This window comes from Scardinius erythrophthalmus (genome assembly GCF_964197995.2).
Source record: "Scardinius erythrophthalmus genome assembly, chromosome: 4".
NCBI classification, from domain to species: domain Eukaryota; kingdom Metazoa; phylum Chordata; class Actinopteri; order Cypriniformes; family Leuciscidae; genus Scardinius; species Scardinius erythrophthalmus.
The window spans coordinates 29,142,484-29,162,623 of record NC_138224.1 but is presented as its reverse complement, the minus strand read 5'-3'; the positions used below and the strand labels follow the sequence as shown (position 1 = coordinate 29,162,623).

Here is a 20,140-nt window from a genome sequence, read left to right as displayed (position 1 = left end):
TGTTCTTCATGCTAGTAAGAGTTAAATCCCAACTTTTACAAAGGTATATTGTCGAGAACAGCACTAATGTACTGCGATTTGCTATCTTGTGTGGATGCAGTCAGTTTTAACCGCGAAAGATTAGGAAATTTGATTGGATGTCATGTAGCTATTTACGGTATTTTAATTGCTAGAAATACATGCTCCATTTTATTTTAAGGTAGAGTAGAATTAAATGAACGGCAATGTTATGTCCGTTCAGGACGAATTAATCTGTGTTCGTTTGGTAACGCCTCGCTGCATGTTTATTTTGCAGCTGTTTTGGTCTGAAATGGTTTGTTCCGTTTTTTTTATACACAACAGGCAAAACTCAGCATTTTGTTTGCAGTCTGTAATGTGTTGTCTCCACTGTAATTCGACAAAAGCAAGTGGTTTTGGTCAAGTTTTTGTCCAATATAGTCACAGTTATCGTTTAAGGATGTGTGTGTCGTCTCTCAGCATCTTGTTTTAGTAAGGGAAGAAAAGGTCGTCAACGAACATTTTTCGTCATAGGTTTCATTAAAGAAATTAACACTGGTGGGTAATGTATTTTTGGGGATTTTGAATGCATAGTTCTCCTGGCCCAAACCCAGACTCGTCCATTGGATTGCCAGACAGAGAAGCGTGATTCGTCACTCCAGTGGCGGCGTGCTTTACACCACTGAATCCGACGCTTTGCATTGCACTTGGTGATGTAAGGCTTGGATGCAGCTGCTCGGCCATCGGTCCATTAAGCTCTCTATGCACTGTTCTTGAGCTAATATGAAGGCCACACGAAGTTTGGAGGTCTGTAGCTATTGACTCTGCAGAAAGTTGGCAACTTCTGTGCAATGTGCGCCTCGGCATGCGCTGACCCCACTCTGTGATTTTACGTGGCTACCACTTTGCTGTTGTTCCTGATTGCTTCCACTTTGTTATAATACAACTAACAGTTGACTGTGGAATATTTAGTAGTGAGGAATGGACTTATTGCACAGGTGGCAACCTACCAAGGTACCACGCTTGAATTCACTGAGCTCCTGAGAGCAACCCATTCTTTCACAGATGTTTGTAGAAGCAGTCTGCATGCCTAAGTGTATATTATACAACTGTGGCCATGGAAGTGATTGGAACACCTGAATTCAATGATTTGTAGGGGTGTCCCAATACTTTTAGCAATTTAGTGCATGTATGTATATATATTAACTTCAATGAATTATAATTAATTATAAACATATATAGGCTAGATCAACTTTCATAATGAATAATAACAATTAATTTTAAATCGACTGCTCTGTTTGTCCACCAAACCGATAGTATAATCTTCTATCAACTCTTAAGGAAGATTATTCTTCTGGCCAAGAAGAATAACCTTTCCTGTTCTATATAGTAAAGTAGTATAACAGTACGAAAGTATGTAGCAAGATCATACGTTAAAGTGACTTTGATGTGTGAGCTGCAAACACAGACAGTCGAGCATGGATACAATGTTTTTAATAAATGAAACTACGGATACATAGAACTAAACTTGAGCAAAGAATATATATATATATATATATATATATACATACATATTAAAGCAAAGTAAAGAAAGAAAGAGAGAGGAGCAAAGAATGGCAAGAATAACAAACAGTTAACCTATGAGAACCATCAGATAATCAAATTGCCAAAGCTTAAAAAGCATCTAAAGATTGATAAGAACAGTTACTTGCATTGGTTTGGTGCTGAACACGAGTCCTGGATGCATGTAGAATACAGAGATTCTTGGTGAGTTCGTGAGCTGAAGTGATTCTTCCGGAAATCGGTTGTCCACAGGAAGTTTGAACGAAGTTAACTTGAAGGTAAGTTTGCCGGACATTTTCTTTGTCTCCCTTCGCAGCATATTTGCATGTTTAATGGTGGTCTAGGAATTTGTACAGTTTTACACCAAAGTATAGTAAAAAAAAAAAAAAAAAATAGTATGATGCATTTTACAGTAATGTACTCTACCCCATTAATTAAGGCATAAAGAGAGGATCATTTCAATACCAAACAGAGGGGCCTGCCAAATCAGTTCAGAATCATCAGTTTTGGTCCAATGGCCAATCAGAGGTAGGAACTTTTGAATGGGAGACATTTTCTTTGTCTCCCTTCGCAGCATATTTGCATTAAAAAACAAACAAAAAATAGTATAATGCATTTTACAGTAATGTACTCTACTCCATTAATTAAGGCATAAAGAGAGGATCATTTCAATACAAAACAGGGGGTATGCAATCATTTAAAACAGTCATTCATAAACCTGGATATCAGCATTTAAAGTTACCCTAACATAACTAAAGAATCATAACTAGGTTAGTATAATATAGGGACAAACATACAACACAGGAATACATACATTTTGGGATAGTTTGATTATGAGTTAAATGCAGGGATATGTCTGTTGCCATCACTATCTCAGACAACAAAATAGAGGATCAGCATTGTTCATGCACTCTGTAACGGTCACTTAGTGTTTTTAAGTTAAAGCTTTTACCTGAGAAAATCTCAACTTTGCATTACAACTGCAGGGTAAGAAGCGTGATTTACTTTCAATTTATTAATGTATTATTACTTTCAATTTATTAATCTAACTTGACGTGACTTGTAAAATATGCTATGGTAATTGCTACTAGCTTCTTTTTTTTTTAATCTACACCTAGCTTAAAGCTCCGTATTAGCATAGCTAGATTTTTCTTCTGCTAAAGCATCCTTGTTTAATTTATCCACGTTTCGTTGGTGTTGTGGTCTACCGCATAACTTAATCCAGAGCAGACACTTATCTCGGTTGAGATGTGGCTTGGGAAAGGGTAAAAAATACACACCATCGCCCAGCCTCTCGGGATACCTAGTGTCGGAGTTGCATGTACCCTATGCACACCGTTTGACCATTTTAAACTTAAAATGACAAGAAAAAATTTATAAAAATGAATGAAAACTGACTAACTGCAATGCATTTCAATGGACGTGGAAGCAGAGAATGTCCGAGTGTATTGGGTTAGCTATGCGCACTGTGATTGGCTCATCGCGTTTGGGGCGTGGCTTAGCTATAGGTCAATTGAACATCTGTGGATAAACCTAAAAATGGCTGTTCACTTAAAGTCCACATCCAAACTGACAGATCTCGATAGGATCTAAAGATGGAAAGATGGCAGATAATCCAGCTGTGTAAAGCTTTATAAATCATACACAAAAAAAAGACTTGAGGCTGTAATGGCTGCAGAAAGGTGCTTCAACAAAGTTAAGGGTCTAAATACTTGTCAATGGGTTTTGAATGGTAATGGTTAAAAATGAGAGAAAAAAAATGTAATGCATTTTAGCATAAGGAAATGGGTCTGAATACTATCAGAAAGCCATACAGATGTATTTATTCAATACACTGATATCAAAGTTATACTGAATCAAATATATGAGTGACAACTTCTATACAATGGAAATTATAGGACGCGAACGTAGCTTCGATTTCACACAGATACATATTTTCTGGTGCCATTTTAAATTGCTGAGCCATTTAAAACGCTTTCCACAATAAAAACAAGAATAGCGTCTCACAGCTGCATGACTTTTCATATGTATCTTTAAGTGTGATGGCAAAAGAAATGTTTTTTTACACTGATCACAATTAAAATGCCTTCCTCCTGAGTGAATGAGCAGGTGATTTCTTAAATTGCTCCTTTTTGTTAACCTCTTATCATACTCAGACCATTGTAACTTCTTTCCAAAATGAGTTTGTAAATGACATTTCAAGTCTCTTTGATATGTGAAACTCTTTGCACACAGCTGACACTTGTAAGGCTTCTCTCCAGTGTGAATTCTCATGTGAACCTCAAGGTTTCCTTTAATCGTAAAACTCTTTCCACACTGAGGGCAGGTGTAAGGCTTCTCTCCAGTGTGAACTCTCATGTGAATCTTAAGGTTTCCTTTAAGTGTGAAACTCCTTCCACAGTGATCGCACATGAAAGGCTTCTCGCCGATGTGAATTTTTACATGATTTGTAAGTTGTTTCCTGTCTGTGAAACTACTTCCACAACGATGACATTTAAAACAGTGCTCTCTTGAGTGAATCCTCATGTGCTCATTCAGAATTACTGTAAATCTGAAACTTTTTCCACACTGACTGCATACAAACGGCTTCTCTCCAGTGTGAATTCTCATGTGGGCACTAAGAGTTGGTTTATGTGTAAAACTCTTACCACACTGAGTGCAGGTAAAAGGCTTTTCTCCAGTGTGAATTCTCATGTGGGCAGTAAGGGTTGGTTTATGTTTAAAACCCTTTCCACATTGAGGGCATGTGAAAGGCCTCTCTCCAGTGTGACTTCTCATGTGGCTTTTAAGGCTTCCTTTTTGAGTGAAACTTTTCCCACACTGTGGGCAGGTGAAAGGATACTCTCCAGTGTGAATTCTCATGTGGACTTTAAGGCTTCCTTTTTGAGTGTAACTTTTTCCACAGTGTTGGCAGGTGAATTGACTCTCTCTCGAGTGAATTTTCATATGGAATTTCAGGTTTCCTTTTTGAGTGAAACTTTTTCCACACTGTTGGCAGGAGAAAGGCTTCTCTCCAGTGTGAACTCTTATGTGGCTTTTAAGGCTTTCGTTTTGAGTGAAACTCTTTCCACATTGTTTGCAGGTGAAATTACTTCTAGCTCTTGTCTTTTGAGCTCCTTTTTGTGACAAAGTCTTTTTAGTTTGTGAGCAAGTAAAAGATTTTTCTCCAGTTATGAAATCATGATGTTTCTCATTCTGATTTTTCTCTTCCTTTTCAGTCAGTTCTTGACTCTCTTCTTCCAATGCCATCAGGTCTAAGGTAAAAAAAGAGACAAATTTTAATGGCAAAAAGCAACAAACATCTCAACATGTAGACATGTAAAGTTTTAAAACCAACAACAAATATCTAACAAAAAAAATAAAATAATTATATATATATATATATATATATATATATATATATATATATATATATATATATATATATATATAGTGCCCTCCACAATTATTGAACCCCCTGGTAAATATGATCAAAATTGGCTGTAAAAAATAAATCTGCATCGATTATCCTTGTGATCTTTCATTTAAAAAAATGTGCAAAATTCTAACCTTTCATTGAAGTAAAATAATTGAAAGTGGGGGGAAATCACATTATGAAATAAATGTTTTTCTCCAAAACACGTTGGCCACAATTATTGAAACCCCTAGATTTTTTTACGAGTAAAATATCTCTGAAGTATATTCCCATTAATATTTACCTTTTTTAGTACACCAGGGTGACTAGGAAAATGAAACTGTCCAGCTATGACTTCGTGTTTCACAGGAGTTTAAATATGAGGAAACACAAAGGCCAAATCCCCTTAATCATCCATCACAATGAGTAAAACCACAGAATACAGTTCTGATGCGTAGCAAAAGATTGTTGAGCATCACAAACTAGAAAGAGGCTGTAAGACAATAGCTAAAGAATTGAAAATCCCCATTTTGACCATCAGGGCAATAGTTAAGAAGTTATAACCAACTAAAGATGTTATGAATCTGCCAGGAAAAGGACGTGTGTCTATACTGTCTTAATGCACGGCGAGTATGAAAGTTTGAGTGGCCAAAGACTCTCCAAGGATCACAGATGGAGAATTGCAGAGATTAGTTGAGTCTAAGGGTCAGAAAGCCTAAAAAAAAAATTATCAAACAACCCCTACATCCCCACATGTTGTTTGGGAGGGTTTAAAAAAAAACCTCCTCGCTCATCCAAAAACAAATTCCAGCAAATTTAATTGTCAGACACGACTGGATCTTCAAACAACACAGGGTTCTGTGGTCAGATGAGACTAAAACAGAGCTTTTTGGCAGCAAACACACTAGATGGGTTTGGTGAACACAAGGATAAAAAGTACCCCATGTGTACAATTTAATATACCATTGGATCTTTAATGTTGTGGGCATATTTTTCTGCTGGAGGTCCTGGACTTCTTGTTCAGATACATGGCATTGTGGATTCTATCAAATATCAACAGATAAAAAATCAAAACCTGACGCCTTCTGCTAGAAATCTTATCATATGCCGTGGTTGGATCTTCCATCAGGACAACGATCCAAAACAAACATCAAAATCAAAACAAAAATTTGTTGCGGAACACAAAATGAAGCTTCTGCCATGACCGTCTCAGTCCCCTGACCTGATGAGTGGGCTGAACTGAAGAGGAGAAGCACCAACATGGATCTGGGAATCTGAAGGATCTGGAGAGATTCTGTGTGGAGGAATGGTCTCTGATCTCTTGTCAGTTATTCTCCAAACTCATCAGGCATTATAGGAGAAGACTCAGAGCTGTTATCTTGGCAAAAGGAGATCGCAAAAAGTATTTAATAAAAGGGTTTCAATAATTGTGGCCAACGTGTTTTGGAGAAAAACATTTATTTCATAATGTGATTTTCCCCCCACTTTCAATTCTTTTACTTCAATGAAAGGTTAGAATTTTGCACATTTTTTGAATGAAAGATCACAAGGATAATCGATGCAGATTTATTTTTTACAGACAATTTTGATCATATTTACCAGGGGGTTCAATAATTGTGGAGGGCACTGTATACACATACTCTCAGAGTATATGCACATATACAGTGAGGAAAATAAGTATTTGAACACCCTGCTATTTTGCAAGTTCTCCCACTTGGAAATCATGGAGGGGTCTGAAATTGTCATCGTAGGTGCATGTCCACTGTGAGAGACATAATCTAAAAAAAAAAAATCCAGAAATCACAATATATGATTTTTTAACTATTTATTTGTATGATACAGCTGCAAATAAGTATTTGAACACCTGTCTATCAGCTAGAATTCTGACCCTCAAAGACCTGTTAGTCTGCCTTTAAAATGTCCACCTCCCCTCCATTTATTATCCTAAATTAGATGCACCTGTTTGAGGTCGTTAGCTGCATAAAGACACCTGTCCACCCCATACAATCAGTAAGAATCCAACTACTAACATGGCCAAGACCAAAGAGCTGTCCAAAGACACTAGAGACAAAATTGTACACCTCCACAAGGCTGGAAAGGGCTACGGGGAAATTGCCAAGCAGCATGGTGAAAAATGTCCACTGTTGGAGCAATCATTAGAAAATGGAAGAAGCTAAACATGACTGTCAATCTCCCTCGGACTGGGGCTCCATGCAAGATCTCACCTCGTGGGGTCTCAATGATCCTAAGAAAGGTGAGAAATCAGCCCAGAACTACACGGGAGGAGCTGGTCAATGACCTGAAAAGAGCTGGGACCACCGTTTCCAAGGTTACTGTTGGTAATACACTAAGACGTCATGGTTTGAAATCATGCATGGCACAGAAGGTTCCCCTGCTTAACCCTCTGGGGTCTGGGCTGTTTTTGGGGCCCTTGAGATGTTCTGACATGCCCTGACATTTGTGCTTTTTTCAGTTGCTTATAAACATATTAATGGCAAAGGTGTAAATTCACTCTATAAAGCACAAACAGGGCTACCATAATATGTGAGCCACGTGTATGTACATGTTTTCATTTTTGAGAGAATAATGTTTATGCATGGTTATTGAAAAAAATAAAAAATAAAATTTCTGAAATAAGGCCACAAAACACATAGTAAATATGTGTCAATAAGACTTTTGAATAATGGATGTCCTCGCCTAGTGTTTTTTCTTCAAAATTATGTGAAAATAGTCTTGCTTTATCGTTCACATAAAACAATACATTGATTTAAATTGATGTAAAACAGGTTTTGCTTGGAAAGCCAATATGTGAGGAGGCGTGAACGAGGAGTGGTTTACAACTTAGAACACCCACTCTGCATAATGACTCTGCATAATTAGCCATTCATTCAGGTGTGAAACTGGCTGAGCCACAATGCAAGGACAAAGGATATTTAGAAGAAGACTTATATTGACCATTTAAGATTTTGCTTACATCTACCTTGTAAATATGTTTTGCCATTTTATTAAAAAGGTTACAATTACAACAATATTACAATTTCAACAATATTTCAAGTGTACTCTTTCTTTGTAAAAAAAAAAAAAAGATTATAGGCCTACATTTTATCTATGTATTCATTACTTTCATATTTCGCCTGACTGTAACGTTGTTTTCATGAAATATTAGGGCATATTGTTAATTTGCAGTTTAATACGTTGCTTATACAAATAGCCTACATTTTATTTCAGCATATTTCAGTCGATTTTTACTCATCTCAGTATAGCAATACAGCTTGCTGAAACATCATCATTCATTCACACACACACGCGATTTAAATTTAAACTGTCTTTGCCAGCTGTGGTAAACAGCGCGCATCTCTGCCGTTCATTCATTCATAAACAGAAACCCACGTGAAGAAATTCACGTGAGAAGGAAAAAACTTACTAGTATTCCTCAGCTCGCTCCTCGATATACCCGCACTTCTGGGGGACATTTTCCATTATTATTCCTCACAGCTGCAAGACGGTGTAAACAAGTAATGATCTGAATAAACTTGTTTTCTCGAGCTGATATGGGGGCGTTCACAGGATTGCGTGGATTGCCTCAGTCATTTGCGTTTGAATAGCTTGCGCTCTCCGTGGGCGGAGTCACATTACATCTGAATCAGATGTAAGTAGCTCGACTGGAATCGCTCTCTTTTAATACAGATTTCACAAGATGAGAATATTTGTTTTTTATATAAATTACTTCATTAAAAAGAAGAGAATTCAAGCTTCATGCCCATGTGACTGTATGCCTGTTTGACTAAGTATTCGCTGAGTTATTGTTCATTTTCGGACGCGTTTCAGAATGGACTACACTGGCAGAGAGAAGGCAGAACTCGCCTCGTGTTTATTTTTCTTTATTTGGCAAAAAGCACAACACTTTGTTTTTATTGTGAGTATACACAAAAATAATACACATTTAACAGAATCGATTGATGTATGAAACTTGTTTTGTAAAATCAAAGTCAAAAGAGTATTTCGGGTCTCAATTCAACTCATAAGGAAAAAAGCGAGCAGATCACGCCGGCGTGATCTCCGACCTCTTAGGGTTAAACCAGCACATGTCAAGCCCGTCTTAAGTTTGCCAATGACCATTTGGATGATCCAGAGGAGTCATGGGAGAAAGTCATGTGGTCAGATGAGACCAAAATAGAACTTTTTGGTCATAATTCCACTAAACGTGTTTGGAGGAAGAAGAATGATGAGTACCATCCCAAGAACACCATCCCTACTGTGAAGCATGGGGGTGGTAGCATCATGCTTTGGGGGTGTTTTTCTGCACATGGGACAGGGCGACTGCACTGTATTAAGGAGATGATGACCGGGGCCATGTATTGCGAGATTTTGGGAAACAACCTCCTTCCCTCAGTTAGAGCATTGAAGATGGGTCGAGGCTGGGTCTTAATGACCCGAAGCACACAGCCAGGATAACCAAGGAGTGGCTCTGTAAGAAGCATATCAAGGTTCTGGCGTGGCCTAGCCAGTCTCCAGACCTAAACCCAATAGAGAATCTTTGGAGGGAGCTCAAACTCCGTGTTTCTCAGCGACAACCCAGAAATCTGACTGATCTAGAGAAGATCTGTGTGGAGGAGTGGGCCAAAATCCCTCCTGCAGTGTGTGCAAACCTGGTGAAAAACTACAGGAAACGTTTGACCTCTGTAATTGCAAACGAAGGCTACTGTACCAAATATTAACATTGATTTTCTCAGGTGTTCAAATACTTATTTGCAGCTGTATCATACAAATAAATAGTTAAAAAAATCATACATTGTGATTTCTGGATTATTTTTTTAGATTATGTCTCTCACAGTGGATATGCATCCTACCATGACAATTTCAGACCCCTCCATGATTTCTAAGTGGGAGAACTTGCAAAATAGCAGGGTGTTCAAATACTTATTTTCCTCAATGTATATATACAGTCAGGTCCATAAATATTGGGACATCGACAATTCTAATCTTTTTGGCTCTATACACCACCACAATGGATTTGAAATGAAACAAACAAGATGTGCTTTAACTGCAGACTTTCAGCTTTAATTTGAGGGTAAGTTATATTAAGACATCATATGGTATGAACGATCGTCTCATAGACAGACAGATTTACATTAAAAATAGTTGTGTTTTAACAGTCAGGTAACTTGTAGGTAGGCAATGTGTGTAAACAGTTTTTTTTGCGTTGTATCTGAAGGGCAACGCTAAACCCAGTGGCAAGCGCCGTGCATACCGCATCCTGTGTGAAAGGCCCCTAACACAGAATAGAACCTGCTCTGGAGCAGGTTAGCTGTATAACGCAAGTTACCATAGCAATGAAACCATGCAATGAAAACTAATCCACCTTCTTGAGCCCAAAAAAAACAAAAAACAGAGTTTGTTCAAGCTCATCTTGAACTTACCTTGGTAGAAACTGAAACCGGCTTTGTGCAACAGGCCACTGATGTTAAAAGGGCTGAAATTTTTACGTTTAATACACTCAAGTAATCAATTCATTCACTCAAGTTATCTACCTCCATTTTTTTAGTAAATTCAACTTATCCAGGTTTATTGTGTGGCAATGCTTTTTGCAGTAACGTGGTCATATCTGGCTACAGAGAGCTTGTATAACACAGTCTTGTGTTTATTTTATTACCATTTTGGGAGGAGTAAAATTTACATAGGTTGCTTCAAAAACCAGATGCATTTACAATGCGTCTCAAATCACCTCCTGTAGTGGTTTAAGTGATTAGATTTAAATCCATCTCAAATGCATTTCAGGGCATTTACACCTGGTCTTTTCATGATTGGATAGCAATGTTTTTCAATCTTATTTCCTTTAAATGTTGGTACTTCCTGATACAGCAAACACTTTTGAGGATTAGAAGAAAAGTTACTTACAGACAACAAATGTAAAGTTGATCACTCACATTTTATGGTTCGCTTTATGCTAAATAAATGTTTTTGTTAGATATGGTTGCATTATTAAGTGATAGAAATTAATGGTTTTCATTGTATTCAATTCAGAGATGGATACTGGGTTTAATGTTACACAAAATAATTGTTTTATTTAGGCTACTTCGGTATTATTTTTCCTAATTTGATGAGTGACATGTAATAACGTTGGAAGTAGGATCTTCTCAGGTGACACTGAAGGCAGCATTAGTATTTGTCTGGTCATATGATCTCAACATGTGGAGAACTGCTCATTGTTAGGGGTGGGAATTGGCAAAAATGTGACGATTCGATAGTATTGCGATATTTGGGCCACGATTCAATATTATTGCGATTCTTAACATATTGCGATACAGCAAGTATTGCGATTCGATTCTGCGATGTATTGCGATTCATGTCCCCCATATTATTCAAAGGCATTACAAAAAATTAGGAAAATAAGACTGCTCAACTCACTTCAAATGTCACATTTAATTCTAGATAATGTTCACATTTTCTACACATTAACTGAAGTGCAAAAACTTAGAAGGGTAGTGCAAAAACTTTGTCCTTGAACATTCAGGACAGACCTTATTACAGGCCAGGACGTAATTCTCTCTATCTCTTAATATAAATACATTGTTAAATATTGTTAAATACAATAGAGTAACATAAAGCAGACATAATAGAGTAATAGGGCTGCGCCGGTAAACTTGACAACCGCACCACCATGGCTGAGTAGCACCGGCGGTGGTCTGCCAAAACACATTTTTTTGTATGTGAATGCTGTTTTACGTGAATATTATGACACGAGTGAAGCACAAAGCTTTGTTTACAAAAGAAAAAATAGGTTAGCAATTAAATGTTACATCGCAACCATGGAAACGTTTGGATTCATGATGAATGAGAGAGTTGTGCGTGAGCCCATAAATTTAAGCTTTGTTGGCTTTGAATTCTGGGTTTCGATCTGGTCACCCGATTATCAGCGAATTTAACAACATTCCATTAGTTATTCCATATAGAAAGCTTGAATTGTCTACTTTTAAACTAAACCATTCAAAACGAAAATAAACCGACTAGCATATGCTTATGTAATCCGTATGAAGTGTGCATTTCTCTATGTAGGCGCGTTCACTGCGAAGATGACGAGTCAGCATCGTCAACTTCATCTTTGCAGCCGACACTGACACAGAAAACACTAGTTTATTAATAAACAATTAAAATGTATCCTTGCTATATTTGACACATTCATAATCATTACTTTGCCGGTTGTTTGTGACAGCGGTTATGTGCGTTATTGGCAGCGTCACTCTCTGGTTACATGACCAACTACCAGCGGTGGTGCCGTCACCACTGCATCAGCGCCGAAAACATGGAGTTTTTATTTTAGAGAATAATCGCACAACCTATTCGATATTCTATAATTAAATAAAGTAATAAAATATAAACAAAAATCGTGACTCATCCCTGCATGGAATCTCTTGAAACTCACGTCTCACCCATTTTCTAAGGGGATTATAAACGTTTCTTCCTTGGTTCGCTTTTAATTAGGCCTATTATATTCGTATGCTTTACTGTGGTTAAGTATAACGCTATAGGATAGATAGCCTACATTTTTCCTTGTACGTCAAATTCTTTTTCCTTTTTAACACACGTCATGTCAAGTTTATTTGTAAAGCGCGTTTCACACAAGCGGGTGATTTTAGTTTCGCTTTCTCTGGCAGCGCAATATCAAACATAGCCTAAATGTCTTGCCCTTGTGGAGGATAAAATTCACTCTTCAGACCATTTACATCAAGTAGAAAACATGAAGATATCAGAAAAGAGATCAATGGTCTCTCCTGCTCGTGTCCCACATCCCTTTCAAAGCGCAGAGCGGTAGGCTGTATCACGCGTCTTCTTTTTTTTTTTTTTTTATAGATTTAGCTTTATTATATTATTTCATTTGCCAATATTTACTGATATTTATTTCAATGCTTAAGTGTGTTGTTTCTTTGACGGAATTGCTCAAATAAACACTTTTTGCTCAAATAAACACTAAATTTTTTTATTTCAAAACCCCTCAACCACCGCACCACCGCCGGTAGTTGGTCCATTACCACCGCGGTGGTAAAAAACTGCCACCGTCACAGCCCTATAACCCGAAAGTAAAACAGATAATTTTATAATTAAATATTGCAATACTTTGCGCTACTGTATCCATATAATTGCGTGCGCAAAATATCGCGAATCGATTTTTTACCCCACCACTCATTGTCACAAAGAAATTCTCTGGTTTCTCTTGTAACCTCATTTCCCTGAGAGGAGGGAACAGGACATTGTGTGCTAACACTATGGGGTATCCCCTCCTTCCTCAAATACTGAAGCCTGATTGCATCGCGCCAGTAAAAATTAGGCAGGAAATGGCTCAGAGCCATAGACTGCTTCTGTGCCTTTAAGTAACTTCTCTGAGAAGGAACCCACAGCGTCACAAAAGAGGCCATGGGGCTTATGGGCTCGTCCAGTAAATGCACCTTGTCCGAGTCCCTCGCCTCCGTCAGTGTCAGGCTTAAGTGATGCTGAAGGACCACCAGACTGCCCATAGAGTGACCAATACGTGCCAGGTCTGTGGTCTATTTTCTGAAAGTCTCAGGACCTCTCATCCCAGGCCTGGCACATCTTCACCTGAAACACCTCCATAGTATGAATGGCAGATGCTGCCTGACCAGCTGCCATGTACGCTTCTCAGTAATGTGGGCGATAGCGCAGCATGGCTTAGAGGAAAGCGATAGCGACGACTTCCACCCACAAGCAGTCAGGCACAGGTGGGTTTGGTGTAACCCAAGCGGTAGGCTCCGTCGACAGAAGAGAGGGGATGTGATCCCGCAGCATGGGATTGGACCAAGCATGGGGAGAGCCAGGACTGCCAGATCTTGTGTATCTTCTTGGAATAATGGGAAAAATGTACTATCCATCCTGTTCCTCACTGGCTGTTCCGGAGGTGAAAAGGTGTCCCAATAACCCGAGTCAGAGGCCACAGTTAACATGACGTCCTCATTGGTAATGTCGTCCTCACCAGTGGTGTCAAAAGAGACCATGTCACATGAGGGACGAAAACACAGAGGGGTGAAAACCAGGAGATACCAGAGACTCTGAACGAAGAGAATGCTGGAGCAGTGTAGGTGTGCAGTAGCGATGCGCAGACCGCGGGGGCGCTGCAGATAATCCGCGGATTGGGCAGGTCAAGTAATAAAAATAACATTGATTAATCGCGGGTGGTTTTCGGGTGGATATGATAAATCCAGGCTATTCAATTGGTGGCCCTTCGCCTCTTTTCCTGGTGGTGTGGCTACATTTGGTTAGATATGCGAGTGGCCATAGTGGCACGAGCAGTTGCTTGTCTATATGCACTGTGCGTACCATGAGCGCTCTGACTAACCTGAGAAAAGTTTTCAGTCCAAATATTTCAGCAGTTATTATGTGTCTCGTATTTCTGTCGACTGAACCAGCGATACCAATCATTTGTGAATGGTGTGAATCTTTTGTTCGATCTTTGGTTCAATTATTTCCTTTCCATGAGTTGGCCAACTGCATTTGCATAATGGTCTGAAATGATTCAGATTAATTTGGACCGCTCTGTCACTGAATCATCTGAAGCTGTTTCTCAGTCAGTAACAACAAATATAGAACAAATAGCGCTGTTTTCAGTTTAGTTTCAGTTCAACTTGCAGTTTAGTTTACTTTGAACTGCGCAGCACCGCCCAGTGGATAACGGAACATAAGCTTAAAGGAGTTGCGTTTACTCCCGGTTCTGGACACTATTATTAAACAGCATTATCCAGTAAGAAGTGGTTCAATTCGACACACCTCTGTTACAGACCACAAATCACTCAATGATTTAACTAGTTTTAAATCAGATGAAACAGCCTCAACATTACCAACACGACTGATGAGGAAAACAGCAGAAACATTGTGCCATGAACCAAGTTAAAAGACTTTAAATCTCCTAATCACCACCTTTACAAACATTTACCATGAATGTACTGTAGTAATTTACTATGGTTTGGGCAGAAATGTGGAATATTTATACTGAGAACTATCTTATAGTAATTTATATTGCAGTAGATTAATTAGGTGGGTAGAGGATATACAATTCATTTTGTGTATAGTTTTACAGTTTTTTTCAATCGCTAACAAGCGCTTACCCATACTTCAGATACTTTTTCTAAACTCTTAACACAGACTCACACCTACAAAACACAATTGGCCAAATGGTTAATTGTCTTCTCAAAAACACATTTAGTTAAATATATACTAACTCTTCATTTCAAAACAGAACACATGTTTCTCTGCACACACTAACTTTACCAAAACACTGGAAATCTGACTCAAAATTAAATTTTTCTGTCAAAGAATAACACTTGTTTTCACTTCACAAGGTACATGCACTCAATCAAAGTACACCAGGTTTCAAAATACTGGTTATTGTTGACATTACTAAAACTGCATAGACTTTTATGTTTCAGTTTTACAGGTATTTGCATGCAAAACGTGCAATTCACCGTTTTACACTAAATTCTTGGTTGGGAACTGTCCACATGTACAGTACTGTTCACATTCATAAGCATTCCAGTAAAAAGCAAATCAGTTTTTATTCCTTTACTGTTTACTACAGGAGGTACAGTAGAAACACGGTTTGATAGAACAGAAAAAGTTTTACAGTATTGCTTACAGTGAACAAAATATCCATGAAACACACAAGAGCATTCTGAACAAAAACAAAACCCGACACAAAATTACTGTATCTAATCTCTGCGATCTTTAGGGTTAGGCCACATGTTTTCATCAAGATCACATCTGATATCATCCAAGGCGATGCACCTGGGATAAAACTGCTTGGTATGTCGGATCCACCCTTGGAGCCAGCATCCATGGCTTCAAGGAGGGACATCTGGTCATGTGGCTGATGGTCATAAACCTTCCACCTTCACATTACATTTCGTCCAGGTCGACGCCTTTTGGCCAGATTGAATCCTGCCTCATCTATATGTATATGAATTCATGAGGGGCCTGGCTGGCCTCCAATTCCATAACTCTCAAAACAAAGTTTATGTAAATCATGTCATTACTGTATACCATACTGTACTGTAACCTATTACTGTGTAGGTTACCTACTTGCAAAGTGCAAAGCTTATAGAACTGGACATTGAATTGAATATACAGTACACTATACCTGGACATATTGTCGTTGTAGCTCCTTGACTCTCACTGATATATTGTTTTTGAACTGATATCATTGCAGAAGCAGAGGTTTTTATAAACTTTCATATTGTGAAATATTAGTACAATTTGAAATAACTGATTTCTGTTTAAAAATATGTATGTCATGTAATAAATTGTGTAAAATGTAATTTATTCCTGTGATGAAAAGCTGAATTTTCAGCATCATTACTCCAGGAAGATGCATATGGACTCAAAAAGCTTGTTTCTTCATGACATTGTTCAAAAGCAACACATTTTGCTAGCAATCAAAATCACATTTTGCTAAAATCATGAAATTTACAAAAATGGTAAAAGTTAATGTAAATGGTAAATAAATAAATGCAGTCCATACTGTATCTAAGGTTTGGAATATTGTTTTTGCTATTGTGGGATGTTGTGTGTTAACATTTGTAAATACTACAAAAACAATCCATAATTTTGTTGGGAGGTATAGCTTGTCTGTTAAGAAAATGTAAGCATTATGGAAATGTGTTCACTGACTGCATATTGTGTGAAAACGACAAGAAATGTGTGAATGGTATGGCCACAAAAGACCGATGTTGTGCTAATTGTGTTTAGAGTTTTGAAAATGTGAACACTGATTGGACAAACGCTTGTTAGCGACTGAAAAAAACTGTAACCTGTGTTTAGGCATTTTGTTATACATTGGTAGTGAGTGAGTAGCCATGCATGGTTTTACCTGTGGTTATCTCACTGTCAGAATATTTTCATTTAAAGCCTATAATAATTATAAATAAAATAATTCTTACCAACATCTATGATCTTGTATAATTCATATTTTTGTACATAGCTGTCAATAAGTTATTTATTAAAGACTCATAAGTCTGCATACTGTTGGGTTCCACATTTCCAAGTAAATACAATACTTTTTTAGGTTTACTTTAGCTTATTTATTGATACTGTTATGTTATGTTTCAATAAGTAATAAATAATGTGTCAATAAATAAGCTAAACACACCGGCCCTCCTCAACATTTCGATTTAATAATCCGGCCCTCGAATGAAGCTAATTGAATAGCCCTGTGATAAATCATTAATAATGTAAATATTAACTACATTCTCTAAAATTATGAGCATGTTTAAAATATACTTTTTCCATCAGGCAGACAGGCACTAATTTGCACTCTCGTTAAGATGCGCTACGAGAGCCGTGCGGGTCCGCTTTTTTAAGCAGAAATGGAGGCAAAACAGGTCAGAGAGATAATAAAAAAAGAAAAGAAAAGTACCGCGTGGGAGCGATTTAGCAAAGTGATTAACGAGGATGAATCAAGTGCTGAGTATGTATTATGCCACGGCTGTGAAGTGTGCGTGTGTGTGTGTGTTTGAGAAGTCGCAGTGACAGAAACAGTGACATTCCAGTTTACGTTTAAATGGAGTAAAGCCTGTGTTTATGCTATTGAGAAAATTAAATTGTCAAATAAATTGTTTTAAATAAATGTTAATTTAAAAGCAGCATTCCTCAGTGTATTATGTTACCATTAGAGATGTGCGCATCAGCTCTAGCGTAGCCGAGTCTGCTTTTGAAGGCGATCATCCATTTATCACCCACTTAACACATAAGAATAATTGTAATTTGACCATCGGGTGTGGATATCTAAATCAGAGAACATTATTGTGGTGGATGGATGATGTTTTTGGCTGTGGATTCGGGTGACGTTGGAGCTGATCCGCGCATCTCTGGTGTGCAGACATTTTAATAAGGACTGAGTTCAGCTTTGAGAATGAAAACCAACCTGTTTGTTCCTCAGTTTCTTCTTGTTTCACTCTGAATGTTTCTTCAATCTTTATTTCTTCAATCTCTTCTTTAATAAACGCCATCTTCATAATAGTGTGTCACGTGGATCTCAGTCGCCAGGATCTCACGTGGATTCACCAGGAGTTTTCCTGTGTGTTTGGACACTGTCATGATTGAGATGAGAATAATTAACAGAAAGAAAAATAAATTCAAACTAAATATCTGTGTGTGTCTCAATCAGCTCTCGTTCAAAAGTTCAGCACACTGGTAAGAGTCAGTCAGAGTGAGAGTTAATGGACTTAAAGTTGACATGAAACGGAAGTTGTTTTTCCTATTCTTATTAAAACTGTTAAAGGGTTATTTCACCCAAAAAAGAAGATTCTGTCAGTAATTACTCACCCTCATGTCGCTCCAAACCCGTAAGACCTTCGTTCATCTTCGGAACACAAATGGAAGATATTTTAAATGAAATCTGAGAGCTTTCTGTCCCTCCATTGACAGCAATGTCATTGCAACTTTCAAGGCCCAGAAAATATCTTCATATGTGTTCCGAAGATGAACAAAGAGGTCTTAAGGGTTTGGAACGACATGAGGGTAATTAATGACAGAATTTTCATTTTTGGGTGAAATAACCCTTTAAGGGGGAGAAGCGCTTTTGGAGAAAGAGAAAATAAGCACGTAAACATTTGAAATGGGTCGATAATGTGGCAGCAATATTTGCAATACAATTATATTATATACATCAAAAATAAACCAAGCAGCTTTACACACACACACACACACACACACATATACATATATATATATATATATATATATATATATATATATATATATAGCCTATTTGTTTTTGTTGTTTTTTTAAAACAGCTTTATATTTACCTCATATATTTTATATTTTCCACATTTTTAAAATACCATCCATCCATCCAAGATAAAATGCAATACAGAAAACCATTTCAACTAGCATGTCATGGGCCAAGTTAAAAAAAAAAATAACTTATTCTGTTATAATTAAATGGTATATTATGTTAGCCTACATGTTATAATAAATGTATAACTTAAATACGAACTTATTCTTATTTCAAGCATATGTTATTTTATTTACAGCAGACAATCATGTGACAATTTTTTTAGTGACCACGTGAGAAAAAAATACCGAATAGGGTTTGTTAATATTTCGCGCTGACTTTAAATGCCCTTATCAGCCAAAACAACACAAAATTAAGAATATAAATTAATCAAAGAACAAGTTATAGAGACACTTCATGATTAGTAATTTATGCTTTACATTTGTAGGTTATATTTAATAGTAATATATAAAAGTTGTCATAGCACATGATGTTTGTGATTTCGTAGCAAACTCTGTTTTGATCAGCAGTCTCGTCGGCGTGAGGTGATTCGAGCGCTTTGAATCACTGAATCACTTTACGAAGTAATTGATTAAATTCTTGCGGCGTTTCGAAAAGATCAGTTCCCTGTCGCTACTTACCCGTGGCCGAATTCATGTTTAAATTGGTCATAGGCTGATTCACGATATAGGGAGCGAAATGAGATGCACCTTTTTTGTAACTTGTTTGGATGTGTTTCACTCACTAAATAACGTTCATTATTGTTAGATAAAGCCGTTTAATGTTACATTCAATAATACATAATTTACTTTACATCGCGTGTGAAAAAAAACATACAATTGATTGAAGATTGCACTGATAACCACAATAAATGCCTTAAAACACCAACCTTTCTTTAGCCAAATCACAACAGACGCAGCAGAGTGGCGCGTTCCTATGACGTCATATCGCCTAAACAAAATAAAAGTCCTGTTCAAATGCTGCTGTCTGAAATGTAAAATGTAAAATATATACGTTATTTGCATTCCTATTGTCTGCCCCTGTTACATGACAATGATTAACATTTTTTCTCCAAATGTATGATTTTAAAACATACAGTACTACAAATAAAAAAAGTAATAAGAAATAATTAACAAAAATAAATTAATTAAATTTGCTGCCACATTCTAAAGCCACGATGTACAGAACATCACACAATATAGAACAAAATGTATAAACATTTTTGAAACAATAAAACAAACAAATAACTGCAAAAAGGCCACACTGCAGACAGGATTTGCATTTCACATGTTGGCAAATTAAATTAAATCGGCTAAATTGCCTAAGTACAGTGCAACAGCGATGCTCAAAAAAACAATAAAATAATTAATTGACAGGATTCAATTAGAACAGAATATATCTTTCTAAT

At 37.2% G+C, this 20,140-nt stretch overlaps 1 protein-coding gene across 1 annotated transcript; it reads right to left on the bottom strand.

Moving 5' to 3' along the window:
* Positions 1–3,357: 3,357 nt before the first annotated feature.
* On the bottom strand, positions 3,358–19,682 carry LOC308690093 (uncharacterized protein). The gene is made up of 3 exons (XM_081364367.1): positions 19,622–19,682; positions 17,880–18,045; positions 3,358–4,814 (listed from the first exon to the last, which is right to left on the bottom strand). Exons 2-3 carry the CDS (start codon positions 17,968–17,970, stop codon positions 3,439–3,441), a joined length of 1,467 nt encoding a protein of 488 aa, XP_081220493.1. The 5' UTR covers positions 17,971–18,045; positions 19,622–19,682; the 3' UTR covers positions 3,358–3,438.
* Between the last annotated feature and the right edge of the window lie 458 nt (positions 19,683–20,140).